At 50.4% G+C, this 16,325-nt stretch overlaps 1 protein-coding gene across 5 annotated transcripts in view; it reads left to right on the top strand.

Annotated features, from left to right (window-relative positions):
* Window positions 1–16,325, top strand: part of LOC105480210 (sodium voltage-gated channel alpha subunit 5) — a 102,707-nt gene that overhangs the window by 64,210 nt on the left and 22,172 nt on the right. For 3 of the 5 annotated variants that reach the window (XM_011738773.3, XM_071091458.1, XM_011738774.2), the window contains exons 17-20: window positions 4,333–4,773; window positions 6,156–6,320; window positions 9,387–9,507; window positions 10,687–10,841. In XM_011738773.3, coding sequence (XP_011737075.2) covers window positions 4,333–4,773; window positions 6,156–6,320; window positions 9,387–9,507; window positions 10,687–10,841 — 882 coding nt within the window. The remainder of the gene's footprint in view (window positions 1–4,332; window positions 4,774–6,155; window positions 6,321–9,386; window positions 9,508–10,686; window positions 10,842–16,325) is intronic. The other 2 variants (XM_011738775.2, XM_011738776.2) reach the window with 1 other exon arrangement.

Genomic DNA, 16,325 nt, shown 5'->3' with positions numbered 1-16,325 from the left:
GGGCCTCACACACACACACCATCCACTCATCTACACAGCTACCCACCCATCCAATTATCCATTTACTTACCCTTCTATCACTCCATCTACCCATCCATCCATCCATCTATTCATTTACCCACATTTCCATCTAACTACTCACTCATTTATTTCATCCACCTGCCATGCACTCACTTACTCATCCATCTATATACTTATCAACAAACCATCTATTCAATGTACCCATTTATTCTTGCACCTATATGCTCATACAGCTGTCTACCTATTGATCATCCACTTTTCAATCACCCACCCACCAACAAACCCACCCATCCATCTATTCAGCACTCCAGCAATCAGAAGGATCAGCAGATCCTTCCCTAGTTACCAAGCCACCCATCCATTTTCCACTCATTCACCTTGTCATTCATCCATCAACCCCCTTTTGCTCATTCACTCATCCGTTCACTAATCTGCTTATCAGTCATCCATTCATCAACCCCCATTCACACACGCATCCATATGCCCATTCATCTATCCACCCATCCATTCACTTACACAACCATCCATCCCTTCCTTCATCCATCACCCATCTGTCCACTCACCCAACCATTCACTCCTCTACTCATTCATCCACCCCCATCTATGAACTCACCATTCACTCATTCACCAATTCCTTCTATCTACTCATCCGTCTATCTAGTTGTCTACTTACTCACTCATTGACCCATCCATCTATTCACTCACTCTTCACCACATTTTTTTTTTTGAGACTGAGTTTCACTCCTGCTGCCCAGGCTGGAGCACAATGGCATCATCTCGGCTCACTACAACCTCTGTCTCCCAGGTTCAAGTGATTCTCCTGCCTCAGCCTCCCAAGTAGCTGGGATTACAGGCATGCACCACCATACCTGACTAATTTTTTGTATTTTTAGTAGAGACAGGGTTTCACCATGTTGGCCAGGCTGGTCTCAAACTCCTGACCTCAGGTGATCCGCCTACCTTGGGGTCCCAAAGTGCTGGGATTACACGTGTGAGCCACTGTGCCTGGCCTCTTCACTGCATTTTGCTCATTCATGCATTTACCCACTTACTTACCTATTATTCATTATTTACTCATTTTGTTTTCATTCATTTACTTATCTGTTCATCTACCCATTGTTTTACTGTCACACACTATCAATGAATTATCACATGGTTTTTCAATTTATCTTAAACATTTGCTAAGCCATTGTTGCATGGAAAACATTGTGCCACATGCTGTTGGGCATACAGAGGCAAATGAGGTCTAGCACTAGCCCTGACATCACTCACCAGCTTGAGAGATGACTGGGGAGGTGGAGAGTTCAAACAGGCCTGAAATAACTCTCAGACTGGTCAGAGTGATCAGAGCCATTAAGGAGGAGACCGTGGGTACTGTTCCCACTCAGCTAGGAAAATCAAGGAAAGCTTCCTGGAAGGGATTTTGGAGCTGATCTGATAAACAGGCAATGCTGAAGAGGGAAGGAGCAGGATGAGCAAAGCACAGGTGCAGACAGGTGGTGGTCCAGGTAAGGTGGGGCCCATAGGAGCTTTATATGTCATCCTGAGTAGTGTGGTAGGAGTCTCTGCTGTCCCATCATGAGGGGCCCACACCGTTGCTCCTGTGGGTACCTGTCTGTCCTTGGGCAGGTGCATCTTGTCTTGTGTCTTTACAATGTGGGGAATTCTGGAACTGAAAAAGGTCAAAATTTAAATACCAGAGAAGGTGCCTTAGGAAGAGGCAAGGTTGGGGTCAGTCTGGTTCAGGCAGCAATCAGTGTCCACTTTGGATGTGAAGCTACCTTCCTGGGTACACAGGTGGCCCACACATGCTCAAGCAGCATACCTTCGTTGTCTGGCTCCCACCCATAGCTGTATGTCTCTGTTGTGGGCAGTGCGGTCACATCAGCTCATAGAGAGGTTTTACATTCACTTTTTCAGCCTGCTGTGGGGCAAGTACTATCGGCTATAGATTCCAGAGTCTTCCCCCAAACCTGTCTGACTTCTTCTCCCATGTGCCTTATCCAGGCCAGGACAGGGCCAGCCAATTTGGGATCATTCCCCCGCCGGCCCATGAGCCCAGAGGCCAAAGGAATGTGGAGTCCAGAGAGAGCGGAGCCAGGGCTCAGTGCACAATGCCACTACAACCCTGCCCCCAGCCCCCGCTTATGTCCCCTCAAACTAGCTATCCCTTGGGGTGGACGGTTGCTCAGCCCATCCCAACCCCAGGGCCTGCCAGGCTGTCTATTCTAGGGAGAATGAGAGTTGCCAAGCACTCAGCCCAGGGCCACGCTGAGCCACCCCTCACACGGAGCCCTGCGATTTCCCAGCAGATCTGCCTGAGGATGAGAAAATTAGAGGCTGCTGGAGGAGGGAGCTAATGCCAGCCCACGCAGCCCCCTCCCCGGCCGCCTGAGGAATTGGGCCTCTGCTGGGCGTGGGAGGAAGCAAGATTGCCATTGAAATGGGAAGTGATGATCAGGCAGGGCTGGGAGCAGCAGCAGCACGATTGATGGGGAAAGCACTGGAAGAAGCTGAACTTCTGAAGCCAGCGACAAGGAGGGCCCTAGACTCCTGTGTGGGTGGGCATGGCTGCCTAGGTACTCACCCTCCGCCCCCCCACCCTACTCCCAGCCTAGGCCCAGGACTCCTAGAGGTTGGAGGATGCAGGGCCTGGTGTGAGTGAGGGCTGTGGGGGAAGGATCCAGTGGGCATTCTTCCTGGGAATAGAGGCGGCCATGCCTGGGTCCTTGTGGACAAAGGCCAGGGGCCAGGCCAGAGGTTGGTGTAGAGAGCAGCTCAGAATTGCATCACATGCTCTACCCCGTAGTAATGATAAAGAAGGCTGCCAGGTGTCAAAAGTGATCATCTCTCCGTAGAGAGAGTATGGGAGAGCCTACCTCTTCACCTTCCATACTGTCCGCATGAATATGTATTACTTTTAAGCCAAAGGCATGTTTCTGAGGCTGCTTTTGTCAGAATTCTCATTCCCAGCCTGCTGATAGGGATGAAGTCCCTGGTAGTGGCGTGTTTTAGAGGCTCTTGAGAAACCAGAACAGAGTCTCAGAGTGGATTTCCAAACAGAACTGTGCACCCATCCTCACACACCACGCTGCCATAAAGGCGCTGGGAGGGAGGAGACACCAAGCCCATGGTGGCCTGGCGGCCTGGTGAGCCATGGGCCAGTCTGACCCATGCATGTGGGAATCAGCCCACCGCCATCTTAACTGACCCTCCATGAGACTGGGAAATGGACACAAGCCCAGCCCCTTGTCACACAGCAAAGGCCTTCTTTTTAAACAAAAGCTAAAGCTTCACTCTTGTAGGAGGGCTTAACGGCAAGCAATTCTCCAGAACCATCCAAAGGCAGAGGGTTATGCAACCCCTCTTAAGAAGTCTCAAGTCCCTAAGCCCTGATGATAGACCTCAATAAAATACTGCACCCTGTGGAACCTCCAACACTGCACCCTCCCCTGGCTCCCTGCAGCATAGCAGGCCTTGACCTTCACACAGTACCCTTCCTAGCCTAGACTACCCTTCCTAGCCTACCCTCACAGCCTAGATACGGTCAGCTCTCAGTGGCCTGACCCCATGGTTAGTCCAAGTGCCTGAGGGCTGCGTGTGCCTTCCTGACCTCTTTTCCAGTAATTGCACCTTTCTCTGCCCAGTCCCAGCATCCCTCACCTGGAAAGCGTGGCAGACCTGGGCCTCAGGTGGCATGTGCCCTACAGCAGCAGCCCCAGGCCTCTGAGCACCAAGCTGGCTTCAGTGGGGAACTCAGAGGCAGGTCACTGCTCCCCCTCTTTCCAACAAAGTCCCAAAAGCTCTGGGTGGCTTCTCAGTGGGATTCTGTCTTGTCCCTGGACTCACACTTCCCAGAAAGGAGACCTGTGCCCATCCTAACCCCACTGCCCCTCACTACTCGTAAGGCAGCAGGAAGAGGAAAAGGGAGAAGAAGGCTTGTGTGTAGAAGCCACTGGTGCCAAGACAGGGCTCAGTGTGTGTGACTGGGCTAGCCCCTCACTTTGACACTGAATGCACGCATAGTTCTCCCATGAACCTGAGCCAGGACACGACATCCTCAATTCAGACTGTGTCTGAGCCCTTGGAAAGAAGAATTCGAGTTTGTATTTTCTTTTATAGCCAAACCTTCCATATTCAAGAAAATGAGGGGTTAGGATGAGGGCTCAGGGCCCTGGATTCGAGCCTCGGAGCTGTTTGTCACAGGCAGTCTTAAAGGTCTCTAGCCCTCAGTTTCCCCATCATAGAACCGGGACTGGATGGCTTGGCATGACGCAGTGCCTTGGTGAGCCTGACCCATTATCTCAACAGGTCCTGAATCTCTTCCTGGCCTTGCTGCTCAGCTCCTTCAGTGCAGACAACCTCACAGCCCCTGATGAGGACAGAGAGATGAACAACCTCCAGCTGGCCCTGGCCCGCATCCAGCGGGGCCTGCGCTTTGTCAAGCGGACCACCTGGGACTTCTGCTGTGGGCTCCTGCGGCAGCGGCCTCAAAAGCCCGCAGCCCTTGCCGCCCAGGGCCAGCTGCCCAGCTGCATTGCCACCCCCTACTCCGCACCACCCCCAGAGACAGAGAAGGTGCCTCCCACCCGCAAGGAAACACGGTTTGAGGAAGGCGAGCAGCCGGGTCAGGGCACCCCCAGGGATCCAGAGCCTGTGTGTGTGCCCATCGCTGTGGCCGAGTCAGACACAGATGACCAGGAAGAGGATGAGGAGAACAGCCTGGACACGGAGGAGGAGTCCAGCAAGCAGGTGGGCCCCCACCCCTGCATGTATATACAGGGCCCAGAGCTCTGCTGTCCGGGCCACCCAGCCTCGCTCAAAGCGGCTGCCTCGGCCAGACTGCCTTGGCAGTGGGTAGGGGTAGAAGGCAGGCCCTCCGCACAACAGCCAGCCTCTCAGAGCGGTGCTGAGACCAGCCCTCAACCCTCTCTTCCTAACTCAGTCCAGAAGCCGACCTGGGGAGGCGCTGCTGTCCACCACTCACGCCCTGGCTGGGCATGGGGAGCTCATTGTACGACAGGGAGACTGAGGCATGGCAAGAGAGACTTGCTAGGTGTTCCTCATGAGTTTAGAACAGAGCCTGTAGCCCCCAGTCCCCACACTGACCATTGTCCCCCTCCAGGACTGGCAAGGTAGTGTCTTGGTGAAGGAGAAGTACAGTTTTCTGACCTCCAGACTGCCCCTTCCCCTCCTCCCACGGCCAGGGCTCATTCTGAGATTTAAAAATAAGCATCCCTAAGACTGAGGTGTCAGGGACAGCACTATCTTATCTCCCAACCTGTTATTTTTAACACTGGGGACCAGAGTCTGCACAAAGCAGGCAGGGCCCACCCCTCCCCTCCCCTCCCCTCCATTTTCCCTTGGCCTGAGCCAGGCTCAGATGGCTTCTCCTTAGGGCTTTAGGTCAAGCCCCCAGGAGTGTTCTCCCTGTTGAGTCCGGCCCATCTTGGCTGCTTCCTCTGGGGCTGCACTGGGTGGGCCTGGCTGTGGAGAGCAGCGGCTCCCCATGTGTGGAACTTGATCTAAGGCTCTGGGCTTGGTTTCACGTCCTCCAGCCTCCCTGTGGTCCCAGAGGCCACCCTTTCAGTCAGGTTGTGGGGCAGTGGCAATGTCTGCTCAGGGAGGGGGCGTGTTGGTGTTGCCAAGACCACAGTTTCCAATGATCTCTAGCACAGGAGGGGAATTCCAGCTGCCTCTGCTTTCCCTTCTCCGTTCCTTCTCTTGAGCCCGTCGACTCTGGCTCTCTGGGGGATGTGTGTGTGTTCTCATCTGAGAGTGCCACGGGGACTTACGAGGGAAGTCAATGTGCCCTTCCTACAGTGGCCAGCATTTGTGAGCTGGCCATCGCGGCCCAGCTGCACCCTTCCAGGGAGTCTGGGGAGGGGGAGTTACGCCAGGCTGGCCAGGGGCTTCGTCTGGCTCTAGGCCCTTTGCCTGAACCTACCAGGAACCTCCCACCTGCCTGCTCAGGCCCCCTGAGGGAGGGGTCTTCAGTGAGATGGAGGCCCCATGAAGAGAGCTGGAGGCAGTGAGCGAGATGCACGGGCAGGGTCTGAAACCCCCAGGGTCAGGGCCCTGGAGACCTTCTGGCTGGGTGTGTGGACTCAGCTCATAGGCTGGGATCTTTTCAGCAGGAATCCCAGCCTGTGTCCGCTGGCCCAGAGGCCCCTCCGGATTCCAGGACCTGGAGCCAGGTGTCAGCGACTGCCTCCTCCGAGGCTGAGGCCAGTGTATCTCAGGCTGACTGGCAGCAGCAGCAGCGGAAAGAGGAACCCCAGGCCCCAGGGTGTGGTGAGGTAATGCATGCCTTTGTCCATGAAGCCAGCAGGGCACTGCTGCTTGGGTCAGAGCCAGGCTGTGAGAGGTGCACGCCTGCATTTGCTGTTGGGAGCCACAGCCACTGTCACAGGCAGCGTGGAAGACCAATCTGCAGAGGGGAGAGTGGGCATCCCTCTCCTGACAGGGGAGAGATGGTGCAGGGCCCAAGGCCAAGGGGAAATTCTGGAAATTCTGGTCCCAAACTCTGATGCAGTACTAACCTACTACCTCCATGTGTTCACCTTCTCCACACACTCCATCCCTGTGTTTTGGTCCTGTTTGGCAAATGTTTGTCCTGTGAATCTCCTCATCCAAAGACTTCAGGAGGCTGGGCACAGTGGCTCGCACCTGCAATTTTAATACTTTGGGAGGCCAAGGCAGGTGGATCACTTGAGGTCAGGAGTTCAAGATCAGCCTGGCCAACACGGTGAAACCCCGTCTCTGCTAAAAATACCAAAATTAGCTGGGCATGGTGGTGCACGCCTGGTAATCCCAGCTACTCAGGAAGCTGAGGCCTGAGAATCACTTGAACCCTGGAGGTGGAGATTGCAGTGAGCCAAGATTGTACCACTGCACTCCCGCCTGGGTGACAGAGGGAGATCCTGTCTCAAAAACAAAAACAAAGAACAAAGAAGACTTCAGGGAGCTCTGAGAATGAGCACATTGCCCACCAGCAGCTTCTTATCCGCACCAGAGCAGAGGCCACAAGTGGGAGGCCCACCCAGCCTACCACTGCATTTTGATCTGGTCACAGAAAGGTTTTACTTTAAAATAGCTGCCACTATTTAAAAATTGGGAGCTTTTATGTAAAAATCTGCATTTCCGGCTTCTCTTGAAAAATCAGAAGACGTGCCACCCTGCCAGAGGCAAGTGAGAGCCACCTCCTGGATGCTGGCTGGAGTTCTCTAGTTTGCCACAGAGCCACCTGCCTGACTGCATTTTGTTACCTGCCTGATTCTGTAAGCACTGGAGTTTGCAACCCCTGAGCAAGAGGCTGGTGGCATTGCTGACTAAGCCGCCCAGCCTCACTCACATCTAGCCCACAGAAGGTGGAGGGCACATGTTCAGAATGCTTGGTGGCCACTGTCCTGCAGCCCGACCTCACTCAGTGCAGCACTTGTGCCTTTTCCTCTTTTGTGAGATGGGCCCATGTAAGTTTTGCAAGCATGGTCAGTTTTTGGAGCACAAGGGCCTACTAGAGTCATCTTCCTGACTGTGCAGATCACGGTTCTCCACTTGATGGTCTGAGCCGTGAAGGCACGTGGGGACAGGAAGACACAGGAGAGAGGCAGAATGTCATGGGAGAGAAGAGGCTCTCACACGGATGCTAACCTTTGAATGAATTTTAAAAGTCTTCCTTTCTTCAAATCAGTTCATGGGGGAGCCTATATAAGGGAGAGATAGGCTGGGGTTTTCCTGGAAAAGGGACTCCCTCGTCTCACCTGCAGTAGGACCTGAGAATATGTCCTCTCACTCCTCTCACATGACAGCCCCATGGACTTCAGACAGCTCCAGTGTTTGGAAAGAAAAAATAAGCATGCTGCTCTCCTCTGGCCTGCCTCTTTCATCCCCCAACTCCTTTCATCCCCTAACTGAGCTGGGAGGAGAGGGGAAGGAACCCTCAAAGCCACGGGGGACCACGAAAGGCTGAGCCCCATCTCTGGCCAAGGATCCACCTGCACTGAACAGTAGGCTCTGTTTTCCCTCCAGAATCCATCCCTTTCCCATCACAGATCTCAAAAATGGAAAAGAAGCCCCTGAGGCATCAGCAGATTGATTCATCAAAGGAAAAGAAAAGAAAGAAGGCAGCCGTAGGAGCATAGCCATGCCCAGGAATTCAGACAAGCCCCTCTCTAAATGGAGCCTGGGCCTGAGCTCATGTGAGGTGGCGGCAGCCAAGGTGGGGGCTTTGGACCTGACCTGAAGGGAATGATGGATTTTCCCCCAACATACCCATCTTTACGTCCCGTTCCCTAGAAGCAGAGGGATTCCTGTGCAAATGACTTGTTGAGGGTGTTCTCAGGAGAAACCCATGAGAAAGTAAGAGAAACAGGATGAGGCAAAGGAGGAAGCTACGGAAGGGCTTTCCAGCTGGAGTCAGCCTCATCCTGTCCCAAGTAGAGCTCTGGGGCACGAACTGCACCACAGCATTGTCCCAGCTCAAGGCTAGGGGCTGGCCTTCTGTATTCCTGTATCAGTGGCTGCTGGGCACTGGCCACCCCTTGGGACGGCAGCCCCCAGCTGAAGATGATTTTCTGGAGGAGGGCCAGCTGAGCAGCTAGTGTTCACAGTGGCTGGGAATGGGTGCACTAGTCTCATGCAATGGAATTGGGCAGGGTACCCACAGTGGCCCCTGTAACACCCCTCCACACCCACACCCACAAGTGACACACACGGACACTCACGAGGGCACACCTGCATGCACATGCCTCTCTGTAGCCTCCCTATAATCAAGTTATTGAGGTCAAGGCAGCAGACTTACAAGGGCAGGAAGTGGAGGGCTCCATCACCTTCCCAGTCTCCAGGCTCTGCCCAGCACACCAGAACCCGTGGGAATTGGGCAAAACGTGTGGGTGGGGTTGCTGGCCTGTTCTCTGCAGTCTGACCTTGCTTCCTGTGTGTTGCCCGGGATCCGGGTTTGACTTGTTCTGGATGTGGCATGCCTGTTTCCACTGTGTGTGCCATGCCACCACGATGTGTCCATGTCCCACCGTGTGTCCATGTTGCTACCCCATGTCCGTTTTGCTCCCAGCTAGATGCAGTCCCCATCCCCAGTGGCTTCTCAGACCCCTTTCACAGCCCCCACACCCTAGCCCCAGACTCCAGCAGACCAGAATCACAGACCCGGGAGCTCCCAGGTCCAGCCTTGGCCCAGCCCTGACCGGCCAATGGTGGCTCTGTGGCAGGTCCCAGGGTGCGTCATGAAGATGCTGCCTCCCGTCAGGGAGCCCCAAGCTCCTTCAGACTCTGGGCTCGAGGCCAAAGGCTGCTACTCAGCCCACACTCACACCCTTTCCCACCCTGCCCCACACCCCTGTCCACAGACCCAAGAGGACAGTGGCTCCGAGGGCAGCACAGCAGACATGACCAACACCGCTGAGCTCCTGGAGCAGATCCCTGACCTGGGCCAGGATGTCAAGGATCCAGAGGACTGCTTCACCGAAGGTAACGGCCCGGGCAACCCTCTGCCCCAGTCTCAGTTCCACCCAGAAGGGACAGGAGGACCAGCAGCTCTTCGGAGCCCAGGGCCACGTGGCACCAACACCCTGCCTTAGATATCTGCTCACCTCCTCCATTCCTCTGCTACCCTGGGGGTTCCTCCATCTGCCTGACGTGTCTGCCTACGGAGTGCTGGGCTGGACAGCTGCACCAAGGACTGGAAACACTGTGTTTGTGGTGTGTTAGCATCACTGTGTGCCCCACAGCAGCAGGGTCTGGGTCTAATTCGCTCCTGTACCACCAGGCCCTGGCACAGTGCCTGACACATAGTAGGCCCTCTGTAAATCCTTGAGGCAGGTATGACATGTGGCCATGCTGACTGGCATCTATAGTTTTTATGGATTGGTGGTATATTTGGAGGGTAACTGGGGATAAAATGAGAGCTTGGCTGGGCGTGGTGGCTCACGCTTGTAATCCCCACTATGGGAGGCCAAGGTGGATGGATGACCAGAGGTCAGGAGTTCAAAACCAGCCTGGCCAACATGGTGAAACCCTGTCTCTACTAAAAAAACAAAAAATTAGTTGGGCGTGGTGGCGGGCACCTGCAATTCCAGCTACTCGGGAGGCTGAGGCAGGAGAATCGCTTGTACCCAGGAGGCGGAGGTTGCAGTGAGCCAAAATTGTACCATTGCACTCCAGCCTGGGCAACAAGAGTGAAACATCTCAAAAAAAGAGAGAGAGAGAAAAAAAAAAAATGAGAGCTTGCCCTCCATGGGGGGTCTGCCCTTCCCAAGGCTCAGGAACTACAAACATGGAGAAGGCCCAGGGAATGCCCAGGAGTTCCTATCATTTCCCCAGGGGGACAGTTTCCCAGATGAGCAGCAGACAAGCTGGAACCTATCCCAGCCCAGCCTTGTCCCTGCCCAGGCCTGCCAGGCTATTCACCCACTCACTGGATGCTCAGTCCATCCATCCTCCTCACAGGGTGTCTGCAGAGTGTGCAGCCCCCCTGGGTGGTGCCCACGGCCCTCGCTCACACGGCCCTGCTCACCATATTGCCCTGTTCGCCACCCCCACCATCATAGCTCTTTCTGTCAGTCATCTCTTCAACCATTCAACCTTCTGCCATTAGACGTGGGCATTCACAGGTCCTGAGCTGGGCCTGACCCTCACCCTCTCCCATAGGCTGTGTCCGGCGCTGTCCCTGCTGTGCGGTGGACACCTCGCAGGCCCCAGGGAAGGTCTGGTGGCGGTTGCGCAAGACCTGCTACCACATCGTGGAGCACAGCTGGTTCGAGACATTCATCATCTTCATGATCCTGCTCAGCAGTGGAGCGCTGGTACCCTCCTGGGGATGCAGGGCTGGGGCAGGGACGGCTGGAGGAGGAGGGGAGGGCAGGGAAAGGAGGTCTCCAGCTGGAAAGTCAGATCAGAAACTGGGGCAGAGCCTCTGCTGAAAATGTGCTCCCCAGCCCCCGAGAGCAGGGAACAGCTCACAAACTCTCAACACCCACGGCACATATGGAAGCCAGAGCAGGAAGGGCTCGCAGAGGGCATGTGTCCAGGCCTTCGTCTTTGTTCCACAAAAGGGAAATGATTTGCCCCAGATCACCAGCCTCCTACACCAGAGCTCTGGTGACACACCCACCTGCACACAGCATCAGTGTTCGGTCAAGCTGTCACGGTGCAGTTAACCACGCTGGCTCATAGTACAGTGCTGGCTCCACTGAGTCCATGTCTTCAGGCTGGAGGCTGCGCCCTGTAGTTCACACATGGTGATGTTTAATCCCCATGACAACTCTTTGTAGAAACATTAAGTAACTTGCTCAAGGTCCCACCACTCAGGAACCACAGATCTGGTATTTGAACCCAAGCAGTCAGATTCCAGAGTCCTTTGTCTTGACCTCTCATTTGTTCGGTCAGTCTTCTAAGCTCTCTTTGTATCTAGTTCTGTGTATTCAGCCATGTGGGAGCCACAGGAGGAGGCCTCAGCCCTGGCCTCAGAAACACCCAATCAGGGTGATGGGAGGTCAGAGAAGGTGGAGCAATCAGGGTAGTCTCCCTGGAGGGAGCAGATAGAGCTGGACTGTGGAGAGCAGGGAGGTGTTGAAGCCAGGAGGAGCAGTGAGGCCCTCCAGGGTTGCCCCATCTGGGTCCTAGGCACGCCGCTCTAATCTCTCAGAGCATTTCCAGGAAGAGATGGAACAGCCCTGAAGGGGGTTCTGAAAGATGCTGGTGAAGCAGGGAGAGGGGTGATTAAGAAGGCAGAAGACGGCCAGGCGCGGTAGCTCACACCTGTAATCCCAGCACTTTGGGAGGCCGAGGGATCACCTGAGGTCAGGAGTTCGAGACCAGCCTGGCCAACATGGCAAAACCCCATCTCTACTAAAAATACAACAATTAGCCAAGTGTGGTGGCGGGTGCCTGTAATCCCAGCTACTGGGGAGACTGAGGCACGAGAATCACTTGAACTCAGGAGGCAGAGGTTGCAGTGAGCCGAGGTCATGCCACTGTACTCCAGCCTGGGGGACACAGCGAGACTCAGTCTAAAAAAAAAAAGAGAGAGACATGGAAACTTTGCTGGACCAGGGGAAGTAAGAGCCTGTGGAAACTTTGCTGGACCAGGGAAAGCCTGTATTGCTGGGGAGGTGAGAACCCCATAGATGAGCAACTAACAGAATGCTTTAGACCACAGAGTGAGAGAAAGGGCACTTTGATCCAAAGCTATGTGCCTCCATTCCATGCTGCCTCCTCCTGTGGGGTTAGGCCATGGGGAAGCACTGTGGCTGTCACTTGGAAACCTCTGGGCCTCCCACCCGACCCCGTGCTGCCCCGCCCCTGTTCCAGAATGGGCCTGGAGCCATGACTTGCAGCCTGCCTGCTGTTTTACCATTGGCAGCTAGAGCCAAATCTCTGTAGGCTTCAGAGAAAGATGGTTTGACAATATGTTAACGAGTTTTGTTTTTAAACAGCCACAAACAAGGGCAGCCAGAGCCATTTCGTCTGGGCTGTGGAGGGAAAGCTCAGCTTGGCATAAGTGAGGAGGAGTTTTGGCAAGCATCTGGTGAATCTAATCAGGGTAGACAGCCAAGCTCTGTTGTTAAAAAACCACGTCAATGATATATTGAGAAAAAGAGAAATCTGAGTGTGTTATTTAAAGTTGTAAACTTGTTTAACAGAAAGCAAACTATATCCTTTCCAAATTGCTGAGGGATTTTTTTTTTTAAAGGAAAAACAGAGATCTCACAGCAAAAGATAGAGGAAAAAAGAAGCAACAAGAAAACATAAAATCAGAAAACAAAATAGTATAATAGAGGCAAGATCAAACATGTGTTTTAATAATAAATGTAACTGGATAAAATTCGTCTTTTAAAAGGAAAGGACTCAGAATGGATCAAAAAAAATCTTCAGCCATGTGCTCTCAAATGACAAACCTAAAACAATGTGACTCAGAAATATTAAAAGCCACCAGGCATGGTGGCTCACGCCTGTAATTTCAGCACTTTGGGAGGCTAAGGCAGGAGGGTGACTTGAGCCCAGGAGTTCAAGACTAGCCTGAGCAACATAGTAAGACCCCACCTCCACAAAAAGATTTTTAAAAATTAGCCGGGCATGGTGGCATATGCCTGTGGTCCCAGCTACTCAGGAGGCTGAGGGGAGAGGATCGCTTGAGCCTGAGAGGTCAAGGCTGCAGTGAGCCCTGTTCACACCAATGCCTTCCAGCCTGGGTGACTGAGCAAGACCTTGTCTAAAATATATATATACACACATACACACAAATATATATATATATATAAAACATATATATATTTATATGTTTATATATTATAAACATATAACATATATATGTTATATATATATATAATATATATATATAACATATATATGTTATATATATAGTGAACTAATAAAGTAGATCAGGCAAATGCAAATAATGACAACAAATTCAGGGTGCTTTTTGTTTATTGAATTCAAGGTTAAAAGCTTGAGATGAGACACAGAGGGTCCAACCTATAATGAAAATATAACTATTGGCTGGGTGCAGTGGCTCATGCCTGTAATCCTAACACTTTGGGAGGCTGAGACAGGAGGACCGCTTGAGGCCAGGAATTCAAGACCAGCCTAGGCAACATAGTGAGACCCCCATCTCTACAAAAAAGAAAAATTAGCCAGGCATGATGGCACATGTCTGCAGTCCCAGTTTCTCAGGAGACTGAGGTGGGAGGATTGATTGAGCCCAGGAGGTGAAAGCTGTAGTGAGCCATGAACATGCCACTGCATTCCAACCTGGGTGACAGAGCAAAACCCTGTCTCAAAAAAAGAAAAAAAAATGTGTGTGTATGTGTGTGTATAAAATACATATATATTTACACACATAAATATAATATATAAATATCTATAAAAGAATATGGCTTTATACAAAATATATAAATATAGATTATACAAAATATATAAATATATGTAGAAATATATAAATATATAAAATATATTTGTGTATTAAATATGTAACTATAATCTATATAAATATGTTCATATAATATATGAATATATCTTTATAAAAATATATATTTATATAATTATACATATAATTATATATACATATATATTTATATAATTATATACAATTATATAAACCTATATAAATATAAGTATATATTATAATATATAATCATGTATACCTATGTAAGTTCATATATATTATTATAGGTATAGCTATTATGTATACATTTGCTTGGGATTGCATAGCACTTCAATATACAAAACCAAAACCACTGGAGAAAAAAAACAGGAAAAAGTGACAACAGTGCACTAGTACTGGGAAACACTGCCATATTTCTATTAGTTCTCGACATTCCAGTGGAAAGAACAAGACAATCAGAGATCTAAATACATATATATTTATATATAATAAATTTGACCTAACATCATAATAATAAAGACAATAGCTAACTCTTAAATAGCACTTGCTATATTCCAGATACTGTTTTAAGCATTTTATAAGCATTAATTCATTTAATTCTCACAATAACCCTATAAGATAGGTACTATTATTAATCCTATTTTACAGATATGGAAAGTACTAGAAATGGAAAAAATAGGAGGATAAAAACAAACATCTGACCAGGCCTGGTGGCTCATGCCTGTAATCCCATCACGATGTCAGGAGATCTAGACTGTCCTGGCTAACACGGTGAAACCCCGTCTCTACTAAAAATACAAAAAATTAGCCGGGCGCGGGAGCGGGCGCCTGTAGCCCCAGCTGCTCGGGAGGCTGAGGCGGGAGAATGGCGTGAACCCGGGAGGCGGAGCTTGCAGGGAGCCAAGATCGGGCTACTGCACTCCACCACTGCACTCCAGCTTGGGCGACAGAGCGAGACTCCATCCCCCACAAAAAAAAAAAAAAAAGAAAAGAAAAAAAGCAGCTAAAATGTAAAACCTGGATCAAACAGAAAATAGTTTGGTGGTAGTTTAAGGGGGTTCAATTGATTGATTAACTAATTAACAAAAGAAGGCCATTCATGCACCAAAGGTGATAGTGTGCTGTAAATCAAAGATTGAGATTCCATTAATTCTGTCCACATGAGATCTGGAAAAATAAGAAAAGTGTAGAGGTAGAGAAAAAGCTGTGACTGGTAGAAAAAAACTAGAAAATAACAATATTGAGAATACTGCATGTGGAATACAGCCAAAGTTGTAATAAAAGGAAAATTCATTACTTAAATATTTTTATTATTAAATAGAAAGAACATAAATTATTTAACTCAAGAAATTAAAAATATAACAAAATAATCTTAAAGAAACCTAGGCAAGTAATTAATAAAATAAAAACATGTTTTCTTTGCCCCATATGATCTGCAGTAATAAAAACATATATTAATGAATTAGAAAATAAATAGTAAAATTGACATGAAATTCCAAAGCTGATTCCTTGAAAATGTAAAGCAACCAAATTGATAACCACTAGCTCATCGAATTTCTCACATCTCCAAAAACAGATTCTTTCACATTCTCAAGGAAGAAAATAATTCCAATGCTATTTAAAGTACTCTAGTGCATGAAAAAAGAAAATCTAGAAATTGTTTTTTGTGTGTGTTTGTGTGTTTGTTTTTGAGATGAAGTTTTGCTCTTGTTGTTGCCCAGGCTGGAGTACAGTGGCATGATCTCAGCTCAATGCAACTTCTGCCTCCCGGGTTCAAGCCATTCGCCTGCCTCAGCCTCCTGAGTAGCTGGGATTACAAATGTGCGCCACCACACCTGGCTAATTTTGCGTTTTTAGTAGAGATGGGGTTTCTCCATGTTTGTCAGGCTGTTTTCGAACTCCCGACCTCAGGTGATCCGCCCACCTCGGCCTCCCAAAGCGCTGGGATTACAGATGTGAGCCACCGCGCTCGGCCTAGAAATTGTTTTTTTAACAGCTAAATAATGCTGATTTTTAAAACCTCACATATACCAAAAGAAAAACCTAGGCCAGTTTTCATGCTTCATACTCCATACTTCTGATTAGTGATGCAAAAATCTTAAACAAAATACACGCAGATAGGATCTAGAAATATATTTAAAAGATTAGGCCGGGTGCAGTGGCTCACGCCTGTAATCCCAGCACTTTGGGAGGCTGAGGCGGGCGGATCACAAGGTCAGGAGATCGAGACCACGGTGAAACCTCGTCTCTACTAAAAATACAAAAAATTAACCGGGTGTGGTGGTGGGCGCCTGTAGTCCCAGCTACTCAGGAGGCTGAGGCAGGAGAATGGCATAAACCCGGGAGGCGGAGCTTGCAGTGAGCCGAGATGGCACCACTGCACTCCAGCCTGGGCAACAGAGCG

Source organism: Macaca nemestrina, chromosome 2 (genome assembly GCF_043159975.1).
Source record: "Macaca nemestrina isolate mMacNem1 chromosome 2, mMacNem.hap1, whole genome shotgun sequence".
Classification (NCBI taxonomy): domain Eukaryota; kingdom Metazoa; phylum Chordata; class Mammalia; order Primates; family Cercopithecidae; genus Macaca; species Macaca nemestrina.
The sequence above is the reverse complement of the archived record's forward strand: the minus strand, read 5'-3'. Positions and strand labels throughout refer to the sequence as shown.